Here is a 25,575-nt window from a genome sequence, read left to right on the forward strand (position 1 = left end):
AAAAGCTAAAGGAGTTCATCACCGCCAAACCAGTATTATATGAAATGTTGAAAGGTATTCTTTAAGAAGAGGACGAAGAAGAAAAAGGTAAAGATGAAAATTATGAACAACAAATACATATCTATCAACAAGTGAATCTAAAAATCAAGTGAATAAAAAATCTGATGAACAGAATAAACTGGTGAATATAATAGAACCAGGGGCATAGAAAGGGAGTGGACTGACAATTCTCAGGGGGAAATGGGTGTGGGGGGTGCGGGAAGAGACTGGACAAAAATCATACACCTATGGATGAGGACAGTGGGGGCAGGGGTTAGGGCAGAGGGTGGGGTGGGAACTGGGTGGAGGGGAGCTATAGAGAGAAAAAAGAGGAACAATTATAATAATCTGAACAATAAAGATTTATTTAAAAAAAAAGAAAAGACAAAAAAAATAAAATTTGTACTTCAAACTCCATAGCAAAATTATTAATAGTACCAGTTTGCCCTTGAATAACAATTTATAGTTGACAGAGCATGTCCACATACTGATCTCCAAAGCCATTGAGTGAAGTTGGTGTAAGGCAGGGCAGACATTAATATCACTCCCTGCTTACAGTTGAGGAAGCTGAATCACTTATGCATGTTTCAGTGAGAATGACTTTAGCCACAAGTAATGAAAGCCCCATTCTAACTGGTTTAAACAATATAAAAATAGCCCTGGCCAGGTAGCTAATTTGGTTAGAGTATCATCCAATACTCTAAAGGTTTTGGGTTTGATCTTGGTCAGGAGATGTACAAGAAGCAACCAATGAATGGATAAATAAGTGGAACAACAAATCAATGTTTCCCCCCCCCTCCCCTCCTCTTTCTAAAATCAATAAACATAAATTTAAAAACACACAATATAGACATATATTGGCTCACTTACTTGGATGCCCATTGGTCTTCAGAGTTGACATAATCTAGCTGCACTGACTCTATTTCTGTTATTCTCTTGGTTCTGTTCTTCACTGTGTGTTGGCTTCATGTACAGTCTAATGCAGTTCTGGGCCTCAAAGCTATACACAAGAATGCCAGAAGAAAAGACCATTTCTTTCTGTAGCTTTACCTTGAAAACTAGAAAACTATCCTCAGAAGTCCTTAGTAAAGTTCCCCCCACTATCATGGGCCCAGATGAACTCATATGCCTCTTCCTAAGTCAGTTACTGGCAAGGGGCATGAGATCACCCTTAGATAAATCAAGATATTTGATGAAAATCTGGATTCTGTTAGGAAGGAGAAAAAAAGGGGATGATGGTGAACACTGACTGAGTGCTGCACCCTGGGAAGGAGCAATCACGAGTCTAACCCAACTCTTCTAGGTTAAGCCCTGAGGCAAGAATATCACTGAGGCCAAGCTAGCAGGACTCAAAGTTTTCATAGTTTTCCCCCCAAGTCTCATAGTTTTCATAAAACAATCTCAACTGAGTCAGATTTCCATTAGATTGGGATGCTCATTTTTGGCTTTATGGGGACACCCAGGGGACATTCTTAAACAAAATGTTTAATGTGGGAATTCTCTACGACTGGGTTTTGTAAGATTGAAATTGGATGGACTGGTAAAAATTTGCTTTGAAAGCCACCTTCTCACAAATGCCTCAGAAGTACAATATTATTCTTTCTTTAAATTATAAAGTATTTCAAGCAATAAAAAACAAGCTTTAGAAAATCTTTACACTTTGCTTTTGGCTTGGAGGAGGCTTAGGTGCAACTTTCTTCGATCTTCTCAAATTCAGGCTCATCCAACACTGGCCACCTCCACCATGCCGCCGAAGTTTGACCCCAATGAGATCAAAGTCATATACCTGAGGTGCACTGGTGGGTAAGTCCACACTATGTCTGCCCTGGCCCCCAAGATTGGCCCCCTGGGTCTGTCTCCAAAAAAGATAGGTGATATAGCCAAAGCAATGGGTTGATTGGAAGGATCTGAGGATTACAGTGAAACTGACCATTCAGAACAGACAGGCACAGTTTGAGGTAGTGCCTTCTGCCTCTGCCCTGATCATCGAAGCCCTCAAAGAACCAAACCGCCAAGAGACAGAACGAATCAAAAACAAACAAAAACAAAAATCCGCAACACCATTAAGCTCAGTGGAAATACCATTTTTGATGAGATCATCAACATTGCCTGACAGAGGCAGCACCGATCTTTAGCTAGAGAACTCTCTGGAGTTCTGAGGACTGCCTGGTCTGTGGGCTGCAATGTTGATGGCCACCAACCCGCCAGCCTCAGGACATAGCAATGGTGCAGTGGGTTGCCCAGCCAGTCAAGAACTACACAGGAAAATATTCCAAGTAAAGATCATTTGACACCCCCCCCCAAAAAAAAGAGAAAAGTCTTTTTGCAGTTTTCCCTATTTGCATTGAATTTTTAAAGAAAAAAAAAAAAGATTGCAATTATAGTTGAAGACCCCCAAGTATCTCTCTCCCAGACCCTATTCTCCATTCTCCCTCTCCATAGTCCTGAATATGGTGTCCATTTTCCTGTGGATATTTTACACTTTTAATAATATGTATAGGTCCAAGATACATAGTATTGCTTTGAATATATACGATAACCTGAATATATCTTTCTGCAATGACACTTTTTGCTCAACGTTGTTCTTAAGTGATATTTATATTGATATAGGTAGCTTCAGTTCACGCATCCTAATTGCAATACAGCCCGTTATTTAAATATACCCCAAGGCAGTATCCATTTTTGTTTTCCTTCACTGTTTCACTATTCTGAACAAGGCTTTTGTGAACATTCTAGTGGGTATCTCATGGTACACATACAGAAGAGTGTCTGGTGGTGCCTATCTTAGTGTGGAATTACTGGCTGTGTTCATCTTCAGCCTTCAAAGATAAGATTGCTGCCAATCTGATGGCTGTGAAATGAAATGGCATTGTTGGTTTCAGAAGTACAATAATTTTTTTTCTCTTATGTTTTCTATGTATTTGAAACTCTACAGTTTCATAAAAACTTATCCTGTTTCCTATGTTGAAAACTTTTCCTTTATCATTGAAAATTGTAGTGGCTATTATGAATCGCTTCATCTTGATGTATCTTATTTAAATAGGCTGTTTTGTCCTTTGAAATATATTTTATTATTTATTTCATAGAAAAATGACAATGAGAGAAAAGAATAGACACACACAGAGACACTGTTTGAGATACAGTAATTTTTGTCTTGGTAATTTCTTGCTTAATGTGACCTGAATTTTTGTATTTTGTATACCCCCCCTTTCTTCTGACTGGAAACATCCCAAGATCAAAGATTTAAGAATAGCATTGATAACCACTTAGTTTAATTAGTATTTGGCAACCCTGCTGACAGAATCCTTGGACTTGCACCTGGAGCTTAGAGACGGCACTACTCAATGATGCCACTTCAGCATCTCCAGGCACCACTCTGTTTTTACACTGTCTACCTAAGAGATTCAGCAGCACTTGGATACGCTTCCAGCAACCTCCCCAAAGAGTTTCTGTGGGAACAAGTCACATCAGTAAATCAAAACTTACACCCTATTGACCTAGGAAATACAAAGTCAACGCAATAAACAAACTGTTTCCATTTTGGTTGAGGACAAGGGGAACATTTAATCCTGATCAGAGAGAGGGAGAGACAGGCAGAAATCCAATGCACGCTGATTGAGACTGTACTGTTTTCTCTTGCAGTTTGCTTTGCAAAAGCTGGATGGGAAAGGAATAAAAATTAATTTATCTCGCTTTTCCATACTTACCTTTTATGTGTCTTAGTACCAAAACTGTATTTTCTTTACTCAAAGATTGTGGTCTGAGAGGGTGGAGGTGCAGGGTGAGCTTTGTGGGAACAAAGAAATATTCAAGATAAAGTCATGATAAAAGTAGTAATTTCCAAGACTTAAGACAGATGCCTCTGATGAGGAAGTTATGTATGTTGATTATAGGTTCCCAGAGAGCTGAGCCACACAATTTGTCCTTTTGTTTATTGATTAAGCTGTTTAGACATTTAACAAACTTGTCAAGTTTTTCAAACAGCTTATTTTATTACTTCCTCTAGAGTCTCTAGATGACAGGTAGATTTTCCTGGCATGCCCAGTAAAGGTCAACTTTTGGTAATGTTCCATTAAAACATGACTACAAACATTTTTATACATAAGAGATAATAAGGAAGTTTTTAGGAGTTTTCTTCTAACTCATGCCTTTGATTGTTGACGGTTAATAAAACCTGAAAATGCTTTGGAAATGGGTTAGATATTCTCTTCTATTATTTTTGAAAAGGAAAACTTCCCCGACTCACCTTGAATTAAAATAATAATTTGTTAATCAAGCATGTCCTTGAAGTCAAAAACACTTTCTTCTCTTGAACATGAGTGCCTCCCCGCCTTACATTCCTGAAATTGCCCTAGTTTATAGCAGCACTTCCTGCTGTCAAGTTCTTGGCCCTCCATTCTAACACTGACCTCCCAGCATTCACCTTCTGACAGGCAAATGTGAACTTCAGCCTACACACCAGCCTTGGTCATTACCACTTCAAATATTACAAACCGCAGTGTTCCTTAAGTGGCATCTCTGCCTCACCCTCTCCTGGCTGCTAGAACCCTTCCAGGGGCCTGATCAGTGGCCGAACCTGGGAGAGTCAGTGTGTTCAGGGTGAGAGAAGTGTATCCTGGGCACATGATTCATTCTCTAATGCAATGACTTCATTTCTGCTGTCCCAGAGGAAAGCAGCAGGCATGCGGACATTTCTCTACTGGCACCACAGAAAACAGTGTGCTGCTGTATTAACACTCCCCAGCTAAATTCTGATAGGCTCCTGAGAAACTCATTAGGTAGACAGAGGAACTTATCAGGTCTTTATAGACTTGAATACAAATATACACAATCCTTACGATACTAGTTGGCCTATTAAACTAGGGCTTAACACGTTTAATCAGGGCTTAACTACTTTTTTCTTTTTTCTACCTGAACCTGAACTTCAGTAGATACCCATCAACTAGGTAGCAGTCTGACTTCCTGGAACAAGTTACTAATATTAAAATTGGTTGAGTTATAAAAGAAGCCAAATCTTCTAAGTATCCTGTACAGACCTTTTTAAAAGGGTATTTACTTTTAGGAGTCATTGTATATAATTTACTCTTATTGTAATCCTTTCAAACCTCTTATTTAGCCTGCAGGCACTAGAATATTGACTGTAATTTAAAAGGAGAGGTTTGTGAGAAAAGCCCCACTCCCAAATTAAAAAGCACCTAGAACTTTATCCATGGCCTGGCTGACTCAGACCTCTGCCACACTCCTACTGGGATTTGCTCAGAATTTCCCACCCATCTGATTAGTCTTTTGGAAGAAAGAAAGATGAAAGGAAGGGAGGTCAGGAGAGAAAGAGATGCTGCCTATGGCTGCTTAGACCACAGCACGAAGCTTATCTACTAAAGAATTACTGACATGAAAATAATAAAATAAGCATTGAGCTCTGTGGATCGAGAAGTTCTGTCTTCATTTAGACCAAGGGTGGGGAACCTTTTTACTGCCAAGGGCCATTTGGATATGTATAGCATCATTTGTGGGCCATATAAAATTATCAACTTAAAAATCAGCCTGCTCTATTTGGTCAAGCATTTCGTTAACTCACCCTTAATGCCTGGGCAGGGCCAGACCAAATGATTTGCGGGCCTTATACAGCCTGTGGGCCGGACGTTCCCCACCCCTGATTTAGAGTCACCATTAAGCTACTCCTATTTCCCTATCCTTAACTAATGTAGAACTAGGAAAGGAAATGTAAAGGTGGGTCACCTTCCCAGATGGCTTCAGAAAAGGTTTCCCAATCAGGGACCCACGAGAGGAGAAAACACACTGGGGTGCAGAAGGCCTTGGCAGATGAAGTGTGGGACATTTCCCTCTTGCCGCCTGATCCCAGCTGGAAATTCACTGGCTGTGCGGCTGCCTGAACAGAACAGAGGGCAACAGCCTCTGGCTGGAGACTTTATACTGAGGCTGAGATGCAGTGGGCCGGGTGCAGTTTAGAACAGTGACTGGATTGTGAGCTACAACAGAAGTCCCACTTGTCACACAGATGTTTGAGACCACAGGAAGGCATCTGATTTGGGACAAGGATGACAAAATGGATCTTTTGGTGTTTCCCACTTTGCCCTGAATACAAAGGGACTGATGACTGCTTTGTTCCTTTCAGGACCTACCCAACCCTTGATAGAGAAAGAAAATTCTGTATGGAATCCATCCTCCTTTCTGAAAGAAGTAACCTTTAATCCTCCATCACCCAATGAGGAGAGAAGCATAAGTGGTATCATGCCAGATATTTTTGCTTTGTTTGCTAATCATCCATTTTCCTCATTTATCTTCAGTGACTGCCTGTTAAACAACTGTAGTTAATACTAGTAAGAACATGGCTTTCAGTTGACAATATCTGCCTACATTTAAAATGCTTCTATCCTTGACCAGTTTGGCTCAGTGGATAGAGCGTCGGCCTGCGGACTGAAGGGTCCCAGGTTTGATTCCTGTCAAGGGCATGTACCTGGGTTGCGGGCACATCCCCAATAGAGGGCATGCAGGAGGCAGCTGATCAATGTCTCTCTCTCATGGATGTTTCTAACTTTCTATCCCTCTCTCTTCCTCTCTGTAAAAAATCAATAAAATATATTTTAAAAAATAAAATAAAAAATAAAATGCTTCTACCCTTTGAACCAGGAATTCCATTTTTAAGAGTTATTTAACAGATACACTGACAGATGTGGAAAATAACATACTTATAAAGATAATCATGGCAGCACTGTTTACAATGTTCAAAGAGTGAAAACAACCTGAAAGTTCACCAGAAGATGGCTGACATAAATTACTGTACACCTGCACAGGTAAACGGGATGTAAGTTTAAAGTCCAGTTCCAGTCCCTGTCATGAGCCCTGGCACTCTGAACTTTTTCAGTCTTTCGTTCATCTGCTTAAGTCGTTGCTATAGGAAGAAGGTACACAGTCCATAAGGGACTGGAGAGTTGAGTGCTTTTCCTTCAGTTCTTATTAGTAGCAACACAAAGTTATTTACACAGATGGGAGAAGGAAATAAGGAATCCTGACTAATTCCAGACCATCTCCAAATAGCTCAGTGGTCATCTTAACAGCCCATTTTCTAGATTTATAGGATGTACCAATGCCTCTTGGGTATATTAAACGTATCAGGTCAACAGGAGTCCCACATCACTCCTCTAATGGCTAGACGCAGGCATCCTCAAACTACGGCCCGCGGGCCACATGCGGCCCGCCGAGGACATTTATCCGGCCCGCCGGGTGCCGCTGCCTGTGCTGCTTAGCAGCCGACTCGTCCCGGGCCCGCAGTGCGCATAGGAATTCATTCATAGTTTTTTTTTTTAAACTATAGTCCGGCCCTCCAATGGTCTGAGGGACAGTGAACTGGCCCCCTGTTTAAAAAGTTTGAGGACCCCTGGTAGAGTTTACAACCATTTGCTCTTAATGCATAAAAATGGCTAGTGAGCCCTGGGCAGTGTGGCTCAGTTGGTTGGGTGTCATCCTATGCTCTGTTAAGGGATATGCCCAGGCTGCAGGCTCAACACCCACCGGGCATCGTGCAGGAGGCAGCTGATTGAGGTTAGGCTCTCAGGTAGATGTTATGCTCTCATCAATGTTTTTTCTCTCTCTCCCCCTCCCTTCCTCTTTCTCTAAAAATTAATAAACTATTCTTTGGAATAATAATGGTTAAAGTGAATATTTTCATCTATTTCTTGTGAGTCCTTTAACCACAGGGTCTAAGGAACTCCCAGATATAACAAAGATGGAAGAACACCATTTCGTCCTACTGTGGACATGCTGAAAAAGGAGTCAACCAGGTGGTTAGGAATAAGTCTGTGGTGGTGGATGGAATGTGATCATAGAACACTGAGGCTCAAAGGTTAAACTGTACAAGGGTCAACGAGTGTGGAAGAAAACAACATAAAAGCTTCTTATACCTACCTTTCTTCTGCACTTTATCTTAGCACATTAATAACATATTTGCCTCCCTCACTATATTGTGAGCAACTTGATTTAGGGTGGACATTCTTGTATCTTAAATACCAAGAATAGTGCCTACATGGGCACTTTGTAGTCTTCAAATTGAATTCAAAACCAAAAGTTAGAAAACAACTTGTTTAAGACAGTAGTTCTTATAATTTTAAAGTTCTTAAGCTAGGTACAAAAAAATTTCAATATACTTTCAGGGCAATCATGCACTTCTGCTCTCTCTTCCCTTTCATAGATCTTCCAAGGAACCATAGAATCTAGGGAGATTAAGAAATTCCTAGGTTTAGCCCTGGCCAGGTAGCTCAGTTGGTTAGAGCATCATCCCGGTACTACAAGGTTGCGGGATCTGCATAAATAAGTAGAACAACAAGTCTGTTTCTCTCTTTCTCAAATCAATCAAGAAATAAAAAGAATAAAATACGAATATATTTTTTAAAATTTCTATGTGTTTTTTGTTTTGTTTTTTACAAAAAGCATGTTTCTTTCATCTACCTCACAAACTCTTCCAGTACACTAAGGAAAAGGGCCCCTTCTTGTACGAAGTGTAAAGAAGAACTTGCCTATGTAGTTTTAGATTCACTTATGAGGTATTTTGCAATTATTATAGAAAAAATGAATCCTTATAGCAAAAGATTATTTAAACGTAGATATATTTATTTTAAAATATTTACCGACGATTCACTGTGAGTCAAAGGCTGTAGGACAGAATCAATGACTCAAAGAATCACAATATGGTGCAGAGCATACAAAGGAAACTGGGTGTCTGAGTTACGTTTTTGCCTCTGAGTGTGTGATGAAGATAGTGGTGGGTGCAACGGACAGGGCAACTGTAAATGCTGTAAAGGAAGAAAATAAACCTTTTTTCTTTCTGTAGAGCCTTTGGCTTTATTATTATATACAACTCTTACCCTCCCACCCTGTTATCAGATTACTCACAGGAAGACTGATAACCTGTAGATAAGCAGTCACTGATTACAGATGAGGAGTAAGCAATGCTTGAACAATAAATGCTTGAACCATATCCCTGCAGTACAAGGGAGCTGCACCCATCTAAATGCCATTTCTAAGATGCAGCATGTAAATATTTCACCTGAGTGAAATATTACAAATTTGATAATTACAAATTTGGTGCACCTTAAACTTATCTCAAAGCTGATCTGGTACAAATGTGTACTCAAAGAAGGAATCTCCTTTGTAACACTCCTGGCAGCTACATACAGGCTTTGTTTGGATACTCATTAGCTTTAGCAGAATGTGTTTGTAATCCACCACAATGATCAGAAACTGCTTCCTCTTACTGAACTGAAGCCTCCTTATATTTTCCAACCATTTCTCTAAGCTTTGGCTTCTGCAGCAATGCAGAATCATCCTATTCTTTCTCCCATACCATTCAAGGATTTGAAAACACTTCTGAATTCATCTCCAGCTGAATGGACTTCCCTAATTCTTTCATGTATTTCTCTTGAGAAGTTCAAGGTCATCACCCTCCTGTTCTTACTCTCCCAAGCACTGTAATACTTGGCCACAGTCTGCTTAAAACCTGACACCTAGAACAGAACATAATATTCTAGCTGTGATTGATCTTACCTCATCAGAGTCCAGAGGGCTTATTCTTTAGATCTAGGTACACCCTTCCATCATACACTCTTAGAGGTTTTCATTCTCTCCTCCTGTACCTGCCCACATGTGCTGTATTGCGGGCTTATATAGGAATTTGGTCAAATAAAACTGCCAGGTCTTTTTCTGAGTGCCACTATCAAGTCAGGTTTCCCCTCCTTTTACTTTGGCAATAGAATGTGTCCAACTTCATCTCAAATTGGTCTCAGCACTAAAATAATTTAAATCTTAATATTGTCATTATATTTAACCATTCCTGCTCTGTTATCTGTAAATTTAATAATACTGTCTATGGAATTTCTTGTGTCTTCCCCCAAAAGGACTAGCAATTTCCCAAAACTTTAAATGTGAATCATTATTCAACTCTCTTAAGTGGTTTCAATAGCTAGGAATTTACCTGGCTAATGATTATCCAGGCATATCCTCATCTTAGCCACAAAGATGTCAACAGAGACATCAAGTGTTTATTTTTTAAAATTAATTTCTTTTTTTTAGTAATTTTTTTATCTTCTTTTTAAATTTTTTTATTGATTTTAGAAAGGAAGGGAAAGGGATAGAAACATCAATGAGAGAATCATTGATTGGCTGTCTCCCGCACGCCCCCTACTGGGGGGATCGAGCCTGGAACCTGGGCATGTGCCCTTGGTTGGAATCGAACCTGGGACCCTTCAGTCCGCAGGCCAACACTCTATCCACTGAGCCAAACCAGCTAGGGCTCAAGTGTCTATTTTTAAAATATATGTTTTTATTGATTTTAGAGAGTAAGGGGGAAACATTGATGAGAGAAACATCGATGGACTGCCTCCAGCACGCCCCCTAATTGGGAATGGAGTCCGCGACTTGGGCATGTGCTCTGACCTGGAATTGAATCTGTGACCTCTCGGTGCATGGGAAGATGCTTAACTGAGCCACACCGGCCAGGGTTCAAGTGTCTTTTTGTTGTTGTTGTTAACCCTCGGCCGAGGATATTTTTCCATTGATTTTTAGAGAGAAAGGGATGGGGAGAGACAGAAATGTTGTTGAGAGAGAGTCACATTTATTGGTTGCCTCCCACACGCGCCCCGACCAAGGCCGGGGATTGAGCCTGCAACAGAGGTATGTGCCCTTGACCTAGGACCCTTCAGTCCACACTCTGGGCCGACACTCTATCCACTGAGCCAAAGTGGCTAGGGCAAGAGAGACTTTATGTGTGACTCAGTCCACAAACCTTAAGTGTAGGTTGTGCCAGTACAATTTTTATAGTTACCCACCATTCTGAGTGCCTTGTCGACACTTTATGCTCAGATCTGGAAAAAAAAGAACTAGCAGATGGATAGTCGCATTCAAAAAAGCTTTAACAATTAAGTCCCTAGTTTTAAATTATGCCAGAGAATATATATGTGTGTGCTTTTGTTGCTGTTCTTTGGCAGATTTTAAGTAATAGATGTGTACCTTAAGTGAAAAGAACACCGTAGCTTTATTTCTTCTATGCACTTCCGTTTTCACATGAATGTATGAAAGAAATGTGAGCTCATTCTTGTGGATAATAAATGCAACTTTATTGTGTGCAGCTTTTTTTCACACCAAGTATTAGTTTTTCCACGTGAAGTACGTTGAGATTTAAAAGTTATTGTTAGGGAGACACACTGGTCAATAGAAAAAGCTGAAGAGAGTTTTTGTCTGAAACTGGAAAACAGAACAGTCTGGGGGGAAAAATATAGAAAAGTACCACAGGTTGCTAAGAACATAAAAAACAGCTTTGGGGACGAGAGGTGGTGACATTGTCTGAGTGTGGGAGTGAAAAGGGCCAGGCAATTGTCTCCAAAGGGAGGGCAGGGTTTCATGTGGATGTTTAAGGTATTTGCTTGGCAGTAATAACCTCGGATTTTTCTTCTGTCTCTAAAGCTGTCGACTTTTCCTGCTGTCTATAATTTTATTATGCAGCATAATATATATGTATTTTTACTTAGCACAAAGTCCATTTTGACTAGACAATAAAAAGGTTCTAATTTTGTGGCTGGCCAGCGAGGTCATGCCTCAGGCACACAGTGGGAGCACCTGGAAGATTTAGGTAGAGTACATTCACAGTTTGCTTTTTTCCTTTAGAGAGTTTTATTACCCTGTTGTGTTTTTCTTATGGAGTAGACTCCTAGAGGAAAAACAAGCTCTGAGAGCTTACTGGTCTGCTACAGAACTGGAATTTAGGCCCCCATTTAGTTTAAAGAGATCCCAAGGGTCTCTGAAAAAAAAAATCACCAGACAAAACGGATTCCTGAAGAGGCCCCTCCCTCAGTAGGTGGCTGAGTGTAAGCACACACCTGCCACCTGGGAGAGCTGTGCGAGGACGCTCTGTCCAGAAGCCTCTCTCCTTCTGCGGTTCCTGACCTCTTCTGCGTCAGCTCCCATCTCTAACGAGCCCCTTGGGGCAGGTGGACCAGCCACTTTGGGTGAGGTGGGCAGTAAATGAGGCAGAGTCCCCACCACTTATTAGAAACGTGACAAGGGAAATGTTTCCTTGCTGCAGTGTTTTCACTGGCTACGGTGCCAAAATACTGCCAATCTTGTACCCCGAAGTGAAAATGAACTCTCATACAAGATCCCCAAATCCTCTAAACAAGGTACAAAAATTTGCAATCTACAGGCCCGAGGCTAGAGTTCATAACTCTTTGGTATTCTCTGACTGGACTTTGGACAGAAAAGACAAACCCAAATGGAGGAACATCATTTAAGTGTGGCAGGAAGTTGGAATCAGGAGGCCTGAAAAACAAAGATAAATGCATTACTGAGGCATGTTCCCCTGGCCCTGAGGTATGCAGGCAAAGAGGTCACACTTGACTGTGAGACAAAGAGTCAAAGTGGATGCGGGGCTCCAAGGAAATGTTCACAGGAGGAATGTGGTGATTCACTTACGTCCAGAAATCCCAAGTAAAGAACTGCAAGATATAAGTAGGATCAAATTATATAATGCATGTGATTCAATTTAAGAATTCTGAGCCCTCTTACATTATTTAGATTACAAGAGTAAAAAAATCAAATTACATTCATATGAAACTTTTATAAAAAAAGAAATCAAATCTATTTTTATGAAATTTTATAGTACAATTATTTTTGAATGGGTCTTTTTGTAGGTCACCGTATTTATAATTCCATTTACATCTGTATAATTCTTCAAATCAAGAAACAATAGGCAGTCAATAGAAATCCACATTTTCATTTGCAAAACTCCCTTCAGTTTCCAGGCCAGTAGCACACAAGGCGATGTCAACTTGTCCTCCAGACATGGACTGCTACCAGAGGGCCCAGTTTACGGAGCGTGCAGGCCTCTGCTCATTAGGAACGCTTTTTGGTTTGGCTCACGTTTCAAGAAATTCTGGAGCATGTCCATGCCGTCCAGAGATCCCCCGGGTTTCAGGATTAGGTTTCTGTATTTCATTCCAACCTAATAAAATAAAACATCATGCCTAACAATTCACGGTCGTAGTAATTTCCCAAACCTCTAGATACAAAAGAGAAAAGGGTAGGAGGAAAAAAAAGGGGACTTTTAGCTCTTCTCCTTCTGGGCGGCAGCTCTGCTGTTTTGTTTATTTTGGTAGCTAAGAGATCTGGAGCGCAGACCTCTGGTCTTCTACACTTCCCTTTATTACTGTCCTGTCTCCTTTGATTCTCAGCAGTAAACTGACAATGTGAACAGGCAGACAAACAAAAAGTAGTTAGGTGGGCCCTGGCCAGGTGGCTCAGTTGGTTAGAGCATTGTCCTGATGCACCAAGGTTGTGGGTTTGATCACTGGTCAGGGCACACAAAAGAAAGCAGTCAATGAATGCGTGAATAACTGGAACAATAAATTCACATCTCTCTCTTTGTCTTTCTCTGTCTCTTTAAAAATCATTAAATAAAACATTTTAAAAACTGCCAGATGGAATGTATAACAGGTTCCTATTTATTACCGTCCCTCAAATGCGATTTCAAAAGGGTTAGCAAAGCCAAGTATTCAAGAAGGCCACAAGCAGAGGTTCTGTGTACCTGGAAATGGTGACACAGCTCCTGCCAACTGGCTTCTGCTCTGTTTTTAGGAGAGGCTCATAAATAACCCCTATTCCTTGTGGACAAGGAGGGGGTAGGAATAGCTCATGTCCCACGGTGCAGGGTAAGACATTTCTGTGGGCCCAGCACTGGGAATGAGGACCTTTGTAAAGGTGTTTTTGGGAACCAGATCTGCAATTTTAAAATATATCACGTTTCCGCCCTGGCCGTGTAGCCCAGTTCATTCAAGAGTCATCCTGATATACCATGTTTGTGGGTTTGAGCCCCAGTCAGAGCAAATACAAGAATCAACCAATGAATGCATAAATAAGTAGAAGAACAAACTGATATTTCTCTCTCTCAAATCAATTAAGTTTTTTTAAAAAAATCCATAAAATATTACATTTCCTATGTCTTTATGTACATAAACACATGAGCAGATCAAGTGAAAGAAAAGAACTGTAACTCAATATCTATGTTATTCAATATTTTCACTTCCTCCTAACTGTCCTTTTAGGGAAGCAAGGCAAGACAATTCAATGAAGCATAATTCTAAATAGACACATTAAACAATAGTTCACAGAGTAAACACTTTTAAATTTATATCCATTATATCATTTGATCAATAGGACCAAGAGTCTTTTTGAATACAAGAATAGTTAGACAATAATAATAAATAAATAAATTAGAAAAGAATAGCTAAATCAATTTCCAAAGACAAAATTAATCTAACTTTTGACTTATAACAATGATTCTGCTTGGTACAACCATGAGATAAGTCTACTCAAACCATTAAAGAAAATAAAATCTGGATAAATGAAATCTACCAACTAGATACAAAACTATTTAATATCCTAGAGGGCCATAAAATGAAAACTTTTGGGGTTATCTTTTGATTATAAACAAAAACCATCAGCTTTTTAATCATTTACAGGCTAACATCTAACTTTACAGTCTTGGGCCCTAATCAGGAATAAATAATCAGTCACATAAAGTTATCTTCTCATAAACTCAAGGGCAATCCTATCTAATGGAAATACAATGTGAGGCACATATATGCCTTTAAATTTTCTAATAATGACATCTTTTACATTTTTTAGAGAAAGAGGAAGGGAGAGGGAGAAGGAAGAGATAAAAACACAGATCAGCTGCCTCCTGCACAACTCCTACTGGAGATCGAGTTGCAACCCCTGACATGTGCCCTGACCAGGAATCGAATCATCAACCTCTTGTTGCATGGTTTGATGCTCAGCCACTGAACTATACAGGCCAATGATCACATTTTAAAAAGTTAAAAATATAGGTGAAATTAATTTTAGCAAAATATTTTATTTAAACCAGTATATCTACAATATTATTTCCACATATCTATATATACAAAAGGCCAATATGCAAAGTGTCCCCTCCGGAGTTTGACCGGGAGACCAGGAGTTTGATTGCTTGCTATGATGTGTGCTGACCACCAGGGGGCGGCACGGAATGAAGGAAGGCTCCAGCCGGCAGCTGGGGAAGGGAGGCCCCGGCCGGCAGCTGGCCAGGCCTCGCGACCCTACCCATGCATGAATTTCATGCACCAGGCCTCTAGTATCAATATAAAAAATTACTGAGATGTTTCTGTCTTAAGTCCTCAAAATATAGTGTGTTTTTTACATTTGCAGCACATTTCAATTCAATTCTTCAGCGGCACTAGCCACATTTCAAGTGCTCAATAGCCCATGTGGCTATCAATCTAGAACCTAAAATGTGAGTGATTGTCCTAGAATTTATTATTTCAAGAAGTAGCAGATCAGAGCTCTGGAGCCTAACCATACTTTACCTCCCCCCCTCCCTTTCACCCATTGCCTGATGTATCTAAATTTGACTAGTTTTAAGTTTGGGAGGGGAAGAGAGGCAAGGAAAGACTATATTCTCTGGATTAGCAGTATCGGAAGAAGTTAGAAAATATGAGTTAGATTTATCTGCAGTCTAATAAAAGTATTTTAATCCTTTTATTACAGAAAATTTTAAAATATATACTAACAGCAGAGAAAACAGTATCATGAACTGTCATGTGACTATTATCCAACCTCAATAATTTTAATATTTACCTGCAGAAATTTTTAATGCTCATGATCTAAGAATCTTTTATTTATTAAAGAGATATATTTCACTGTATAAATATAGGGACTTTTGTGAAAATCTAAATAAAGTAAAAAAGAAATTACCCCAACTGTTGATATCTTACAAAGTATTCTCATTGTGCGCGGAGAACTGTAGTTTAGATGGTGAAAAAAAAGCTCTGAGCGAGCTGCATGGTGCTGTGAAGAGCAGCTCATGCCTCCTCTGCATGGTCAAGTCATTGAGAGCAGGGCACTGTTTAGTCTCACAATATGGGCTCAGTGCAGCTCTAGTCCTCCCTGCTCAGGGCTCCAAACAAGTTGATTCAATTTCCTGAATTACAGAGCAATGGCCTTTTAATAGTTTCATTTCCTTAGCAATGAAGTTTGGAGGAGAGTTTAAGAGTTGTCTTGGTAACAGGATCTTACCGAAGGAAGGAAGGAAGGAAGGAAGGAAGGGAGGGAGGGAGGGAGGGAGGGAGGGAGGGAGGGAGGGAGGGAGGAGAGGAGAGGAGAGGAGAGAGAGAGAGAGAGAGAGAGAGAGAGAGAGAGAGAGAGAGAAGGAAGAAAGAAAGAGATGAGTGAATTTTGCATTTTTGGAAGGTACCGGGCCCTCTGGGTGAGAGAACATGGTCTGGGAGACACATGCCACAGGTGGAAGAAGTCTCTGCAAACTTCAACTGCGAGGAAAGCAGGAAGAGAAGCTCTAAGACAATCACTAACATATTTCATGCTAAAAATAATCGTTTGGGAGGATCTGCATATAGTAAGAGCGCCTATAACCTATTCCATGAAGGGGAATCACCATCAGTCACCTCTCTGGTTTTTCATCCTGGAAGGGTATCTCTGGCAAGTCCTCTTGGACAGGGGTGCTTTCTAAAGCCAGATCAGGAGTTTTGGAGTCAGGCCCAGGTTTGACTCTTGGCTTCATCCTCAGCTATGTGACCTCGGGCCTTGGTTTCCTTACCTGTCGAATGGGAGATGCCTACCTCACACCGTTTATGGGGAATCAGAGGAGATGATTTCAGTACATTGCCTACTCCCTGCTTTAATACCTGGCATATAGTATTCAATAAACCTGTTGTCATCTATCCCTTCCTTTCCATTTCCTTCGCTCTGACACTGCCCTAAGTTCAGTTTCTCATGTAAATTTCAGGGAAACAAATGCAGTCCTGGTTTGGTATTTCCTTAAAATTAGTTGTGTCCTACTACACATGAAAAAAAAAAAAAAAAAAAAAGCACAACATACTTCATCTCCACTATTAGTAAGAACTATCTATACTAATAAAACAGTAATATGCTATATTAGACCGGGAGACCTTCCGGACGTCCTTCCGGACAAAGCTGGGGGCTTAGCTGCAAATGGCCATCAGCCCCTTGCCCAGGCTGGCCCCATCCCCCAGCGGGGACCCTTACCCCGATGGGGGCGTGGCCAGCCTGCAAATGGCCATCAGCTCCTTGCCCAGGCTGGCCACACCCCCTAATGGGGACCCCCACCCTGAGGGGGGTGTGGCCAGCCTGAAAACGGCCCCCAGCTCCTTGCCCAGGCCGGCACCGCCCCCAGTGGGGACTCTTACCCCAATGGGGGCGTGGCCGGCCTGCAAACTGCCCCAGGCCCCTCCATGAGGACCCCCACCCTGGTCCAGGACCCCCTTCAGGGCAGACCAGCAGGCTCCCACCTATGTACCAGGCCTCTATCTATACTAATAAAAGGGTAATATGCTAAATAGACCGGGAGACCTTCCAGGAGATCTTCCAGATGTCCTTCCGGACAAAGCCATGGTGGCGGGGCCGAGGCAGAGGCGGTTAGGGGCAATCAGGCCAGGAGGGGAGGGCAGTCAGGGGTGATCAAGCCGGCGGGGGGGAGGGCAGTTGGGGGTAAGCAGGCCGGTGGGGGTGCAGTTGGGGGTGAGCAGGCCGGCAGTGGGGGACAGTTGGGGGTGATCAGGCCGGCAGGGGGGGCAGTTAGGGGTGAGAAGGCTGGCGGAGGTGGGGGGCAGTTGGGGACGAGCAGGCCAGCAGGCAGGTGAGTGGTTAGGAGCCAGCGGTCCCGGATTGCAAGAGGGATATCTGACTGGTTTAGGCCCAATCCCCAAAGGGTCCCAGATCGGAGAAGGTGCAGGCCGGGCTGAGGGACATACCCCCGTGCACGAATTTCGTGCACTGGGCCACTAGTAATATATAATTCAGTAAGAATATTAAGTAGGAGAGACAAGGCACTCATTTTATCTAAGAATATGAACCTTCTATTTGAGGTGATATTTTAAGAGCATTCATAACCACCTGAATGAAGGATGTCCACAATCTATGAGTAATGAGAATCCTATCTAATAAAGAGGAAATATGCTAATTGACTGTCACACCCTCACAAAGATGGCAGCGCCCACAGCCAATAAGGAAGGAATATGCTAATTGACTGCCACGCTCTCAAAGATGGCAGTGCCCACAGCCACAAGTTGGCGGCGCCCAGTCCCCTCAGCCCCCCTGGGGAGGCAGGCATGTGGCACGGCCGGGCCTTCCCTCAGGAGTCCCCCCGTCCCCTCAGCCCTGCAGCCACCCAGGGCTGGCCCAAGGGGCAGGCAAGCCTCGGATGGTGGCTGCCCAGCCAACGCCCGAGGTGCAGGCAAGCCTCGGATGGCGGCTGCTCAGCCGCCCAGGGCTGCCTGAGGCTCAGGTAACCAGGGCCGGCTGAGGCTTGCACTGCCAGCAGCAGAGGTGTGAAGGGGGCGTCGCCTCCTGCCCCTGAGGGCTCCGGGACTGTGAGAGGGGGCAGGCTGGGCTGAGGGACCACACCCTTCCAGTGCATGAATTTTCATGCACCGGGCCGCCAGTACTATATAAATGGGAAACAGATTGGGTCTCCTGCTACCTCTGGCAACTCTGAAGCAACACATACAAGCTCTCACTGCCTTCCAAACTTACCTCCCTCTCTTCCTTCTTCTCATGATGATGGACTCTGGGGAGTGCAGCCAAAGTCGGCTCCTTCCTACACTGAGTAACAGGCATTGGGCAGAGAGCCATCCACCCAAGGACAGGGAATGATGAGCCGGCACCTAACAGGCTCACGGGCCTGCTTTGAAAGTGGACTTTGAAATCTTCCTTCTACAGCCTGCTTGCAAGCTCCTTCCCAACAGTACACCCTTTGTTTTCTATGAGGGTGGGGAGATTGTGGGTGGAAAAAGGATACCTTTGACAACAACAAAGAAGGAGAGAGAGTGAAAGATTGGTGCTGGTAGTCAGGGGGATAAAAACAAGAACAGTGGCAGGAATCTTCCCTTGACTAGAAGTGGCCTTCTGGAAACCTGAAGCAAAGTTCCAATTTGTGAGGCTAGAAGGATAGATCTTTATTTAAGGGGAGAGAGGAGATCAGGAGAAAAAAGGTCCCCTGGGCAGTAGTATGTGTCAGGGGGATAGAGGGATGGAAGCAGATAGACTAAGAACTACGGGTTAGATCCCAAGAGGTACCCATTCCTAACAGTACTAATTAAATGTAACAGGTTTGAAGCAGAGGACAAAAACACAGCTGAATAGAACAGTTCCTGTTACAAGGTAAGATAAAGAAATGGGGAATTAACAAGGCAAATTATTAGGACTCTAAGAGAAACACAAAGGAGGGCTGTAAGAACACAAAGAAGAAAAACTGCTTCTAGCTGTTTGGGATTCAAGACTTACAAGGTCTGGCCTTGTAAATATTCAAGAAGCAGGTTGGAAATCAATCCTATTTCCTTCCTTTGTCCTTTAAATCAGGCAAAATGGAACTCAGAAAAGGCTGAAGTGTAAGAAGAATCAGTTTTTGGGTGGTAGATTAGGAGAGCTAAAGCAGAGGTTAATCCACTGGTGAGTCCTGTCGGGAGAGGAAATTTTCTATTCTCCCTTCGCAACACATTATAGCAGGAATTTGGCTTAGGATTCTATTTGGAAAGCACTGGAATATTTAGCTTTACAGCACACATTCTCTGCCAGGTCGTTGTTTTTCATGTTTAACCAAGATTCTTCATGTTTTTGTGTCTGGTCTATTACTGGATGTAAGATCTAGCTGCTTCTTTAGGGCATTACGCATTAAATGTAAGAGCTACACTTTATCTTGATTTTCTTGGTATTCCTTTCTGCAGCGATACTTGATTGCCATTTCTTCTTCATTGGGAAAAAAAAAAAAAAGCTTAGCAATTTCTCTGAATGCAAAAGAGGAGAAAGATAATTCTAGTTTAACAATATAATTGCCTTTGAATCCACAATCTATGACTTCTTGGGAAAATTTCCCACGATGAAATTGCCTTATAAAAAGAAATGGCCCTAGTTAAAAGCTCCCGTATTTTCAACCCTATGATTAGCTGCTGGATTTTGAAACTACATTTGGTGACCTTACAGATATCCTTCAAGAGCTCTTAGAGCTGACTGGAAAAGTGTTCATCTCAAGCACTTCCGGTTATTTAAGAGACCAGTTGGAGAAGTAAAAGATACGTCTGATAATGAGACTTTTCCATTTTCCACTAGAAACAAAAACTTTAGATAACATTTAACAAACTATTTAAACAGTTAAGATATTCTATTTACTATGAAAAATATAAAAAACTAGAGAAAAAACACACCGAGATAGGAAACAGAGAGAGTCTATTATAGATAAGTGGCCAGTTCTGACACTTTGATAGAAGCCCACAAAATAGAATGGAGACGACTGTACCATAAAATATTCCATTGCTACCATCTGGTATTCAGGAGACTCCAGGTGTATACTGGATCCTTCCTATTGCTGGTTTCCCAGTGAGTGGTACACTTTCTACAGTTCTGCTTGCTAAGAACTGCAATGGTTCTCAGAGCCAACTCTGGGCTTTGCAGGATGGCAAGAGGTTACCGAGAGAAGACCCAGAGGCGTTCTTTTGTTGATACCAATGACCATGACCAATCAGGTCAACAAATCATGATAAGCTTGGGGACCAAGCATTACTGACTGCTTGAAAGGCCAACCTGCTATCTCCTCAAAATCAAAATACATGCGGGGGAGGGCGAGGGCCTTGGGCAAATGAAGTCTGCATGATATACTGTGATTACTCTGATTCCCATAAAAATTCTGTATCTTCATCACAACATAGTTGTGATAATTATGACTTCAGTTTTTTGTAGAACCCTATTAATCAGTGGTGGATATTTGAATTTTGTAAATCAGGGGTTATGTTAGAGCAAACATTTATAAAAAATATACAAACAAAAAACAAACCCTACCCGAACAAACAGTACACTATAGGAGGGAATAAAATGGCTATTTAAAAAGCTGTCCCATAAAAGAGTGTGAGGATGGGTGTAAAGGGATTCTTATTGGACACTGGAGTCACATTTACTAGGAAAGAAAAAAGAAGGGATTAAATCCAGGTTCACAGCATAAGACGAGGAATAATAGCACTGTTGGAACCAAAATTTTAGTAAAACTAAAATTTGTTTTTAACATCACAAGGAAACAAGTCCAAGTTGCTGGGAATCTTGCTTTCTCCACATTCAATCCAGCCCTTTTATTTAAATTAAGAGTAGTCTGGCTGCCTGCCAAGCTGTGAAGCTTGAGAACTGGAGGAAGTTTGGAAACATAAGGGCAGGATTGCTTCTGCTGGACTTGCAAGTTCCCTGGGATCCACTGGGATCAGTACGTTGTACTCTGGCTGTTGCCTTGACAGGTGGAGGAGACTGGGTAACAGTGGAGGGGACTGGGATGTACTCATGTGAGAGGCAGAACAGAGGAGATGAATGAGGACACTTAATGGAAAGAGGTACAGTAGCACTTATGTCAGGAAACCTCACCAACAAAGAGCCAGTAAGAGGTCATAATTGTGCCTTTATATATTTACACCTATGTCTCTTTAAACATAGTCCTCTGGTTTCTACAATAATCCATGTTCTATGGAAAAATAAGAGAAAGCTTCAGCCCAGCTGGTGTGGCTCAGTGGTTGAGTATGGACCTATGAACCAGGAGGTCATGGTTTGATTCCTGGGTCAGGGCACATTCGGGCTCAATTCCCAGTGTGGGGCATGCAGGAGGCAGCCCAATCAATGATTCTCTCTCATCACTGATGTTTCGATCTCTCTTTCCCTCTTCTTTCCTCTCTGAAGTCAATAAAAATATAGTTTTTAAAAAAGAAAAAGCTCCATAAAAGTATAGAAAAGTATTTAATAATCACTCATAAATTTATCACCTAGAGATAAGAATTGACAACATTTTCTAGTACTTTCCCCCTAAATATAAATTTTAAAATAAAAATTTGCATCCTTTGGTATAAAATATTTTTATAATCCAAACTTTTTCACTTTGTATAATAGTTACATTAAACATTACAGACACAAGAAAAAGCTTATTGAAATTATTCCCTCATGCCCAAGTCTACTCTTCTGTTCAGAGGATGGAAAGACCACTTTCATTTGGATGATCTAGAAGATTTCATAAGTGAGTGACCATTTGAGTAGGGCCTTTAAGAATGGTTTTTGAGAAGCAGGCAAATAAGGCATACCTTTTAGGTGGAAGAAATAGAATGAATATATTTGTGAAGGGGGAAGACTTACAGGAACTCAGGAGGTTCTGGGAAGGAAGGAACTTGCTAACCTCAGGGCTATGAACAAAGAGAGGAATAACAAGAAGAAAGAAGTTACAAAAATCAAAAAGACAGACAAGGGCCTTTAAAGGTTGCCGATTGGGTCATCCTTGGTAACTTTGGAAAGAGGATAACTTTCCAATTCAGTGGGTGGAGGCAAAAGACCCGAAATAGGTTTGCAAAGACTGTTTCTTACACTAAGAAATTAGACTGTGCAAGAAAGAACACCTGAGTTTATCAGAGCTAACAGCAATAACCCCAGATTTTTTCCAAGATGGCAAACTAGGAAGGCTTAGTATTAGAGGAATCACTTCGGGAGACAGGATAACTCAACAAGGGAGTGGAGCAGGACTGCAGAGTGACACTGGTGTCCAGTTCAGTTGGACAGCATGACTTTGTAGATGGGCATGTTAATGGAGTCATACGATCTTCCCCAGAACACTCTGAACCTCAAGGGCACCATCTCTAAATGACACGGTGGAGGAATCCAGGGCTGGGCACTTGCTGAAGGTCATGCTGAAGTCAGGATATTTATGAGAACAGCAGTCCATGGTTGACCACTGCCATTGTAAATGAGTTGGCCCAGGAATGAAGGAGAATTAAAGGGACCTCACAGCTTGTGTAGGGGAGGGTGGAAGACAGAGTGATTGGAAAGGCTAGTGTATAGAATGTAGATACCCAGGAGGTGGGTTTTATCATTATTTTTGGTGGTGGTGGTGGCGGGGGGGGGGGGGGGGGGGGAGGGGAGGGACGGGAGGAATAGTAATCTAAATTACATCAATGTATTTCAGTGCGTACATGTAAGGCACTATGGAACCCAGAAACATAAATTTCGAGGAACAAATCAGCTAGTTGAAATAGGCACAGAGAGTCTGATTTTGATAATTTGTTCTTCTAATTTCTGGATCACACAGAATGAAAAAAACAGAGTGGAAAATGCATCAGCCCTAGAAAAAATCTGACAGCTGACTCTTCTGCAAGACTGGAGACTGGGGGACTGTAACTCAGGAAGGTTTGGCTGGCAGCCACCTGGCAGTCAATTCGTTGTACACGGAAAGGAACGGCTCAGGTTAATGAAGCAGCTTAAATTACTTAAAGGCATTCAGGTTACAAACTATGCAGTAGGTGGGGTATGCCAGTCACAGAAAAAGGGTGTCTCCCACAGAAAATCTATAAGGAAAGTGCGTAGAGAATACCAAAACATAAACAGACCATTTATATAGGAAGGAGTTTGGTTTTCTTTCTCAATCACCCGTAAAGCTAAAGCACTGTGTGGCACATGTCAAAACTAGCAGCTATAAATGTGCAAGTGCACAAACAAAGCTTTCAATTTTAATTATGCAATATATTGGAATGTTAATACGCAAGAAAATGCAGTTGGCTTTTTAAAAAACATATAGAATTAGAGTTAATCACTTGTGTGCTGCAACTTGAAGTGTGATGATTTAAGAAGATGCAAGACTTTAAGTTAAAAGCTGTTACCAAATCTCTTACTCTAAAATCTAGGTGTAATACATATTTTACACTAGGAGTTAAAGGGGAGAAAGCAACTAAAATTAACAAAAGGAGAAAAAAATACTATACCTCTGGGTTCATTATTCCTTCTTTCTTAAAACAGCTGTAAAACATATCCATGGAAAATACTTCACTCCAAAGATATCCATAATATTGGCCATCATATCCCCCTGCTAAATGTCCAAAAGTAGCTGGCATGTTTGTGCCTTTAAGGAAAGATACATTTCAATCAATGTGATGGTAAATGTTAATTACCAGGTTATCAACTAGCTAAGGTTTCCCTAGGGAGTCCCGCTGTGGGAGGAGAGATAGGATTTCACCTTCAATACAACCTGAGTTTCCTTGTGCCCTTGCTCAAGATGTTTACAAACTTCCCTCCAGGGATGGCTCAACCTCGGAGCTGGTTTTGGCCCTAAGCTCTGGAATGCTTAACAATAGTTTCAGAGGCTTTGTCCACACCCATCAGATAGCTCCGTGTTTCAGAATCCCTCAGTCCTTTCTGCTCCCTTAGACACACACCTGTTTTACAAATACTCTAATATTAAGCCTATTCTTTGTCACATCTTTATATTTAAAATGTGTCAGAACGGCACTTATTAGGTTCATAATTATGGAAAACGAACTCTTTACTTGAAAAGCTAAAAAAGTTTTTAACAATTCCATTTACCTCTAGGGATACATTCAAAAGGATTTTGTCAAAGTGGCCTCAGGCACAAAGTTGATGTAGGGTCAACTATAAACAGGTCACAAAAGGAAGTGAGGAGCTTAGACTCTACTGACTATTCTGAACTTTATCATCTCTGTAACTATGACTGATTCATTGAAATAACAACTAATTGGTGGAAAAAAGACTCCTTACCAACAACTGCATATAAGTAGAATTACATGTTGGCTTTAAATGTACATAATATAAATGTAAACACACATGTGTGTGCAGCTATCTGCTTACCCACATGAATCATCTAGGTATTAGGTCAGAGATGCTAAGTCAAGCTGATCTCAGAAGTGTGCTTCTCTGTAAAACTGCCCCCCTCCACCGCCCCGCACCCCCCCAGTACTGAAATCATTGGGAAGGCCTGGTGCACACAGGGAGGGAGGAGCCGGGTGGGTGCTTCCAAATGTGAATGGCTTTCTGTGCTCTGGGATGGAGGCCAATTGCTCATGCCTGATTACACTAAACTGCTGCAAAAGCTGGAGCCACCTTTCCTTCAAGCACATCTGGACAGGACAACTCTAATACGGAAGTCCGAAAGTCCTGGCCTGATTACAGAAATCAGAAACCAAGTACGTGAGGTGTTCTGCCTGACAAACCCCCTTCCCTGGCAGTGTGAGGGGCATATCCTGTGCTACACAGGAAACATGAACTCAAGTCGTAATAGAACTTACGTACCTGGAGTAGCCGCCACACCCAAGATTTCTGTGCAGCATTTGGCATATTCACTTGCAGCATCCAGCGATGTGTTGGTGTGGAGAGACTGATCAACTTTGCTCAAAACAATCTGGCGTAGGGTCAGAAGACCTAATAACATAAGAATGTTTGGGCATGTTTTGCAGAAGAGAACTGTGTGTTCTACTAGCACAAGATCATAGATTTCAAAAGTGATTTCTGTAGCACTCATTACAAAATGGAAGCAAAACATCTCATTTAAGATTGAAAAGTAGATGTATCTTTTTCTTGGACATAATCCCAGGGCTCAGTATTGCAACGTATTAAGTGGTCTTCCCACATTAGCGCTCTGGGGGTACTATCATTATTAAAGGG

General features: G+C 41.7%; 1 protein-coding gene across 3 annotated transcripts in view; it reads right to left on the minus strand.

Annotated features, from left to right (window-relative positions):
* Positions 1–12,728: 12,728 nt before the first annotated feature.
* NLN (neurolysin) overlaps positions 12,729–25,575 on the minus strand; it is a 99,461-nt gene continuing 86,614 nt past the window's right edge. For all 3 annotated transcript variants that reach the window (XM_080681406.1, XM_080681405.1, XM_080681407.1), the window contains 3 exons: positions 25,204–25,332; positions 23,883–24,019; positions 12,729–13,048 (listed from right to left, as the gene is read on the minus strand). In XM_080681406.1, the coding sequence (XP_080537532.1) occupies positions 12,914–13,048; positions 23,883–24,019; positions 25,204–25,332 (401 nt within the window). In that variant the 3' untranslated portion in view covers positions 12,729–12,913. The remainder of the gene's footprint in view (positions 13,049–23,882; positions 24,020–25,203; positions 25,333–25,575) is intronic.

Source organism: Plecotus auritus, assembly GCF_963455305.1.
Source record: "Plecotus auritus genome assembly, chromosome: 7".
Classification (NCBI taxonomy): Eukaryota; Metazoa; Chordata; class Mammalia; order Chiroptera; family Vespertilionidae; genus Plecotus; species Plecotus auritus.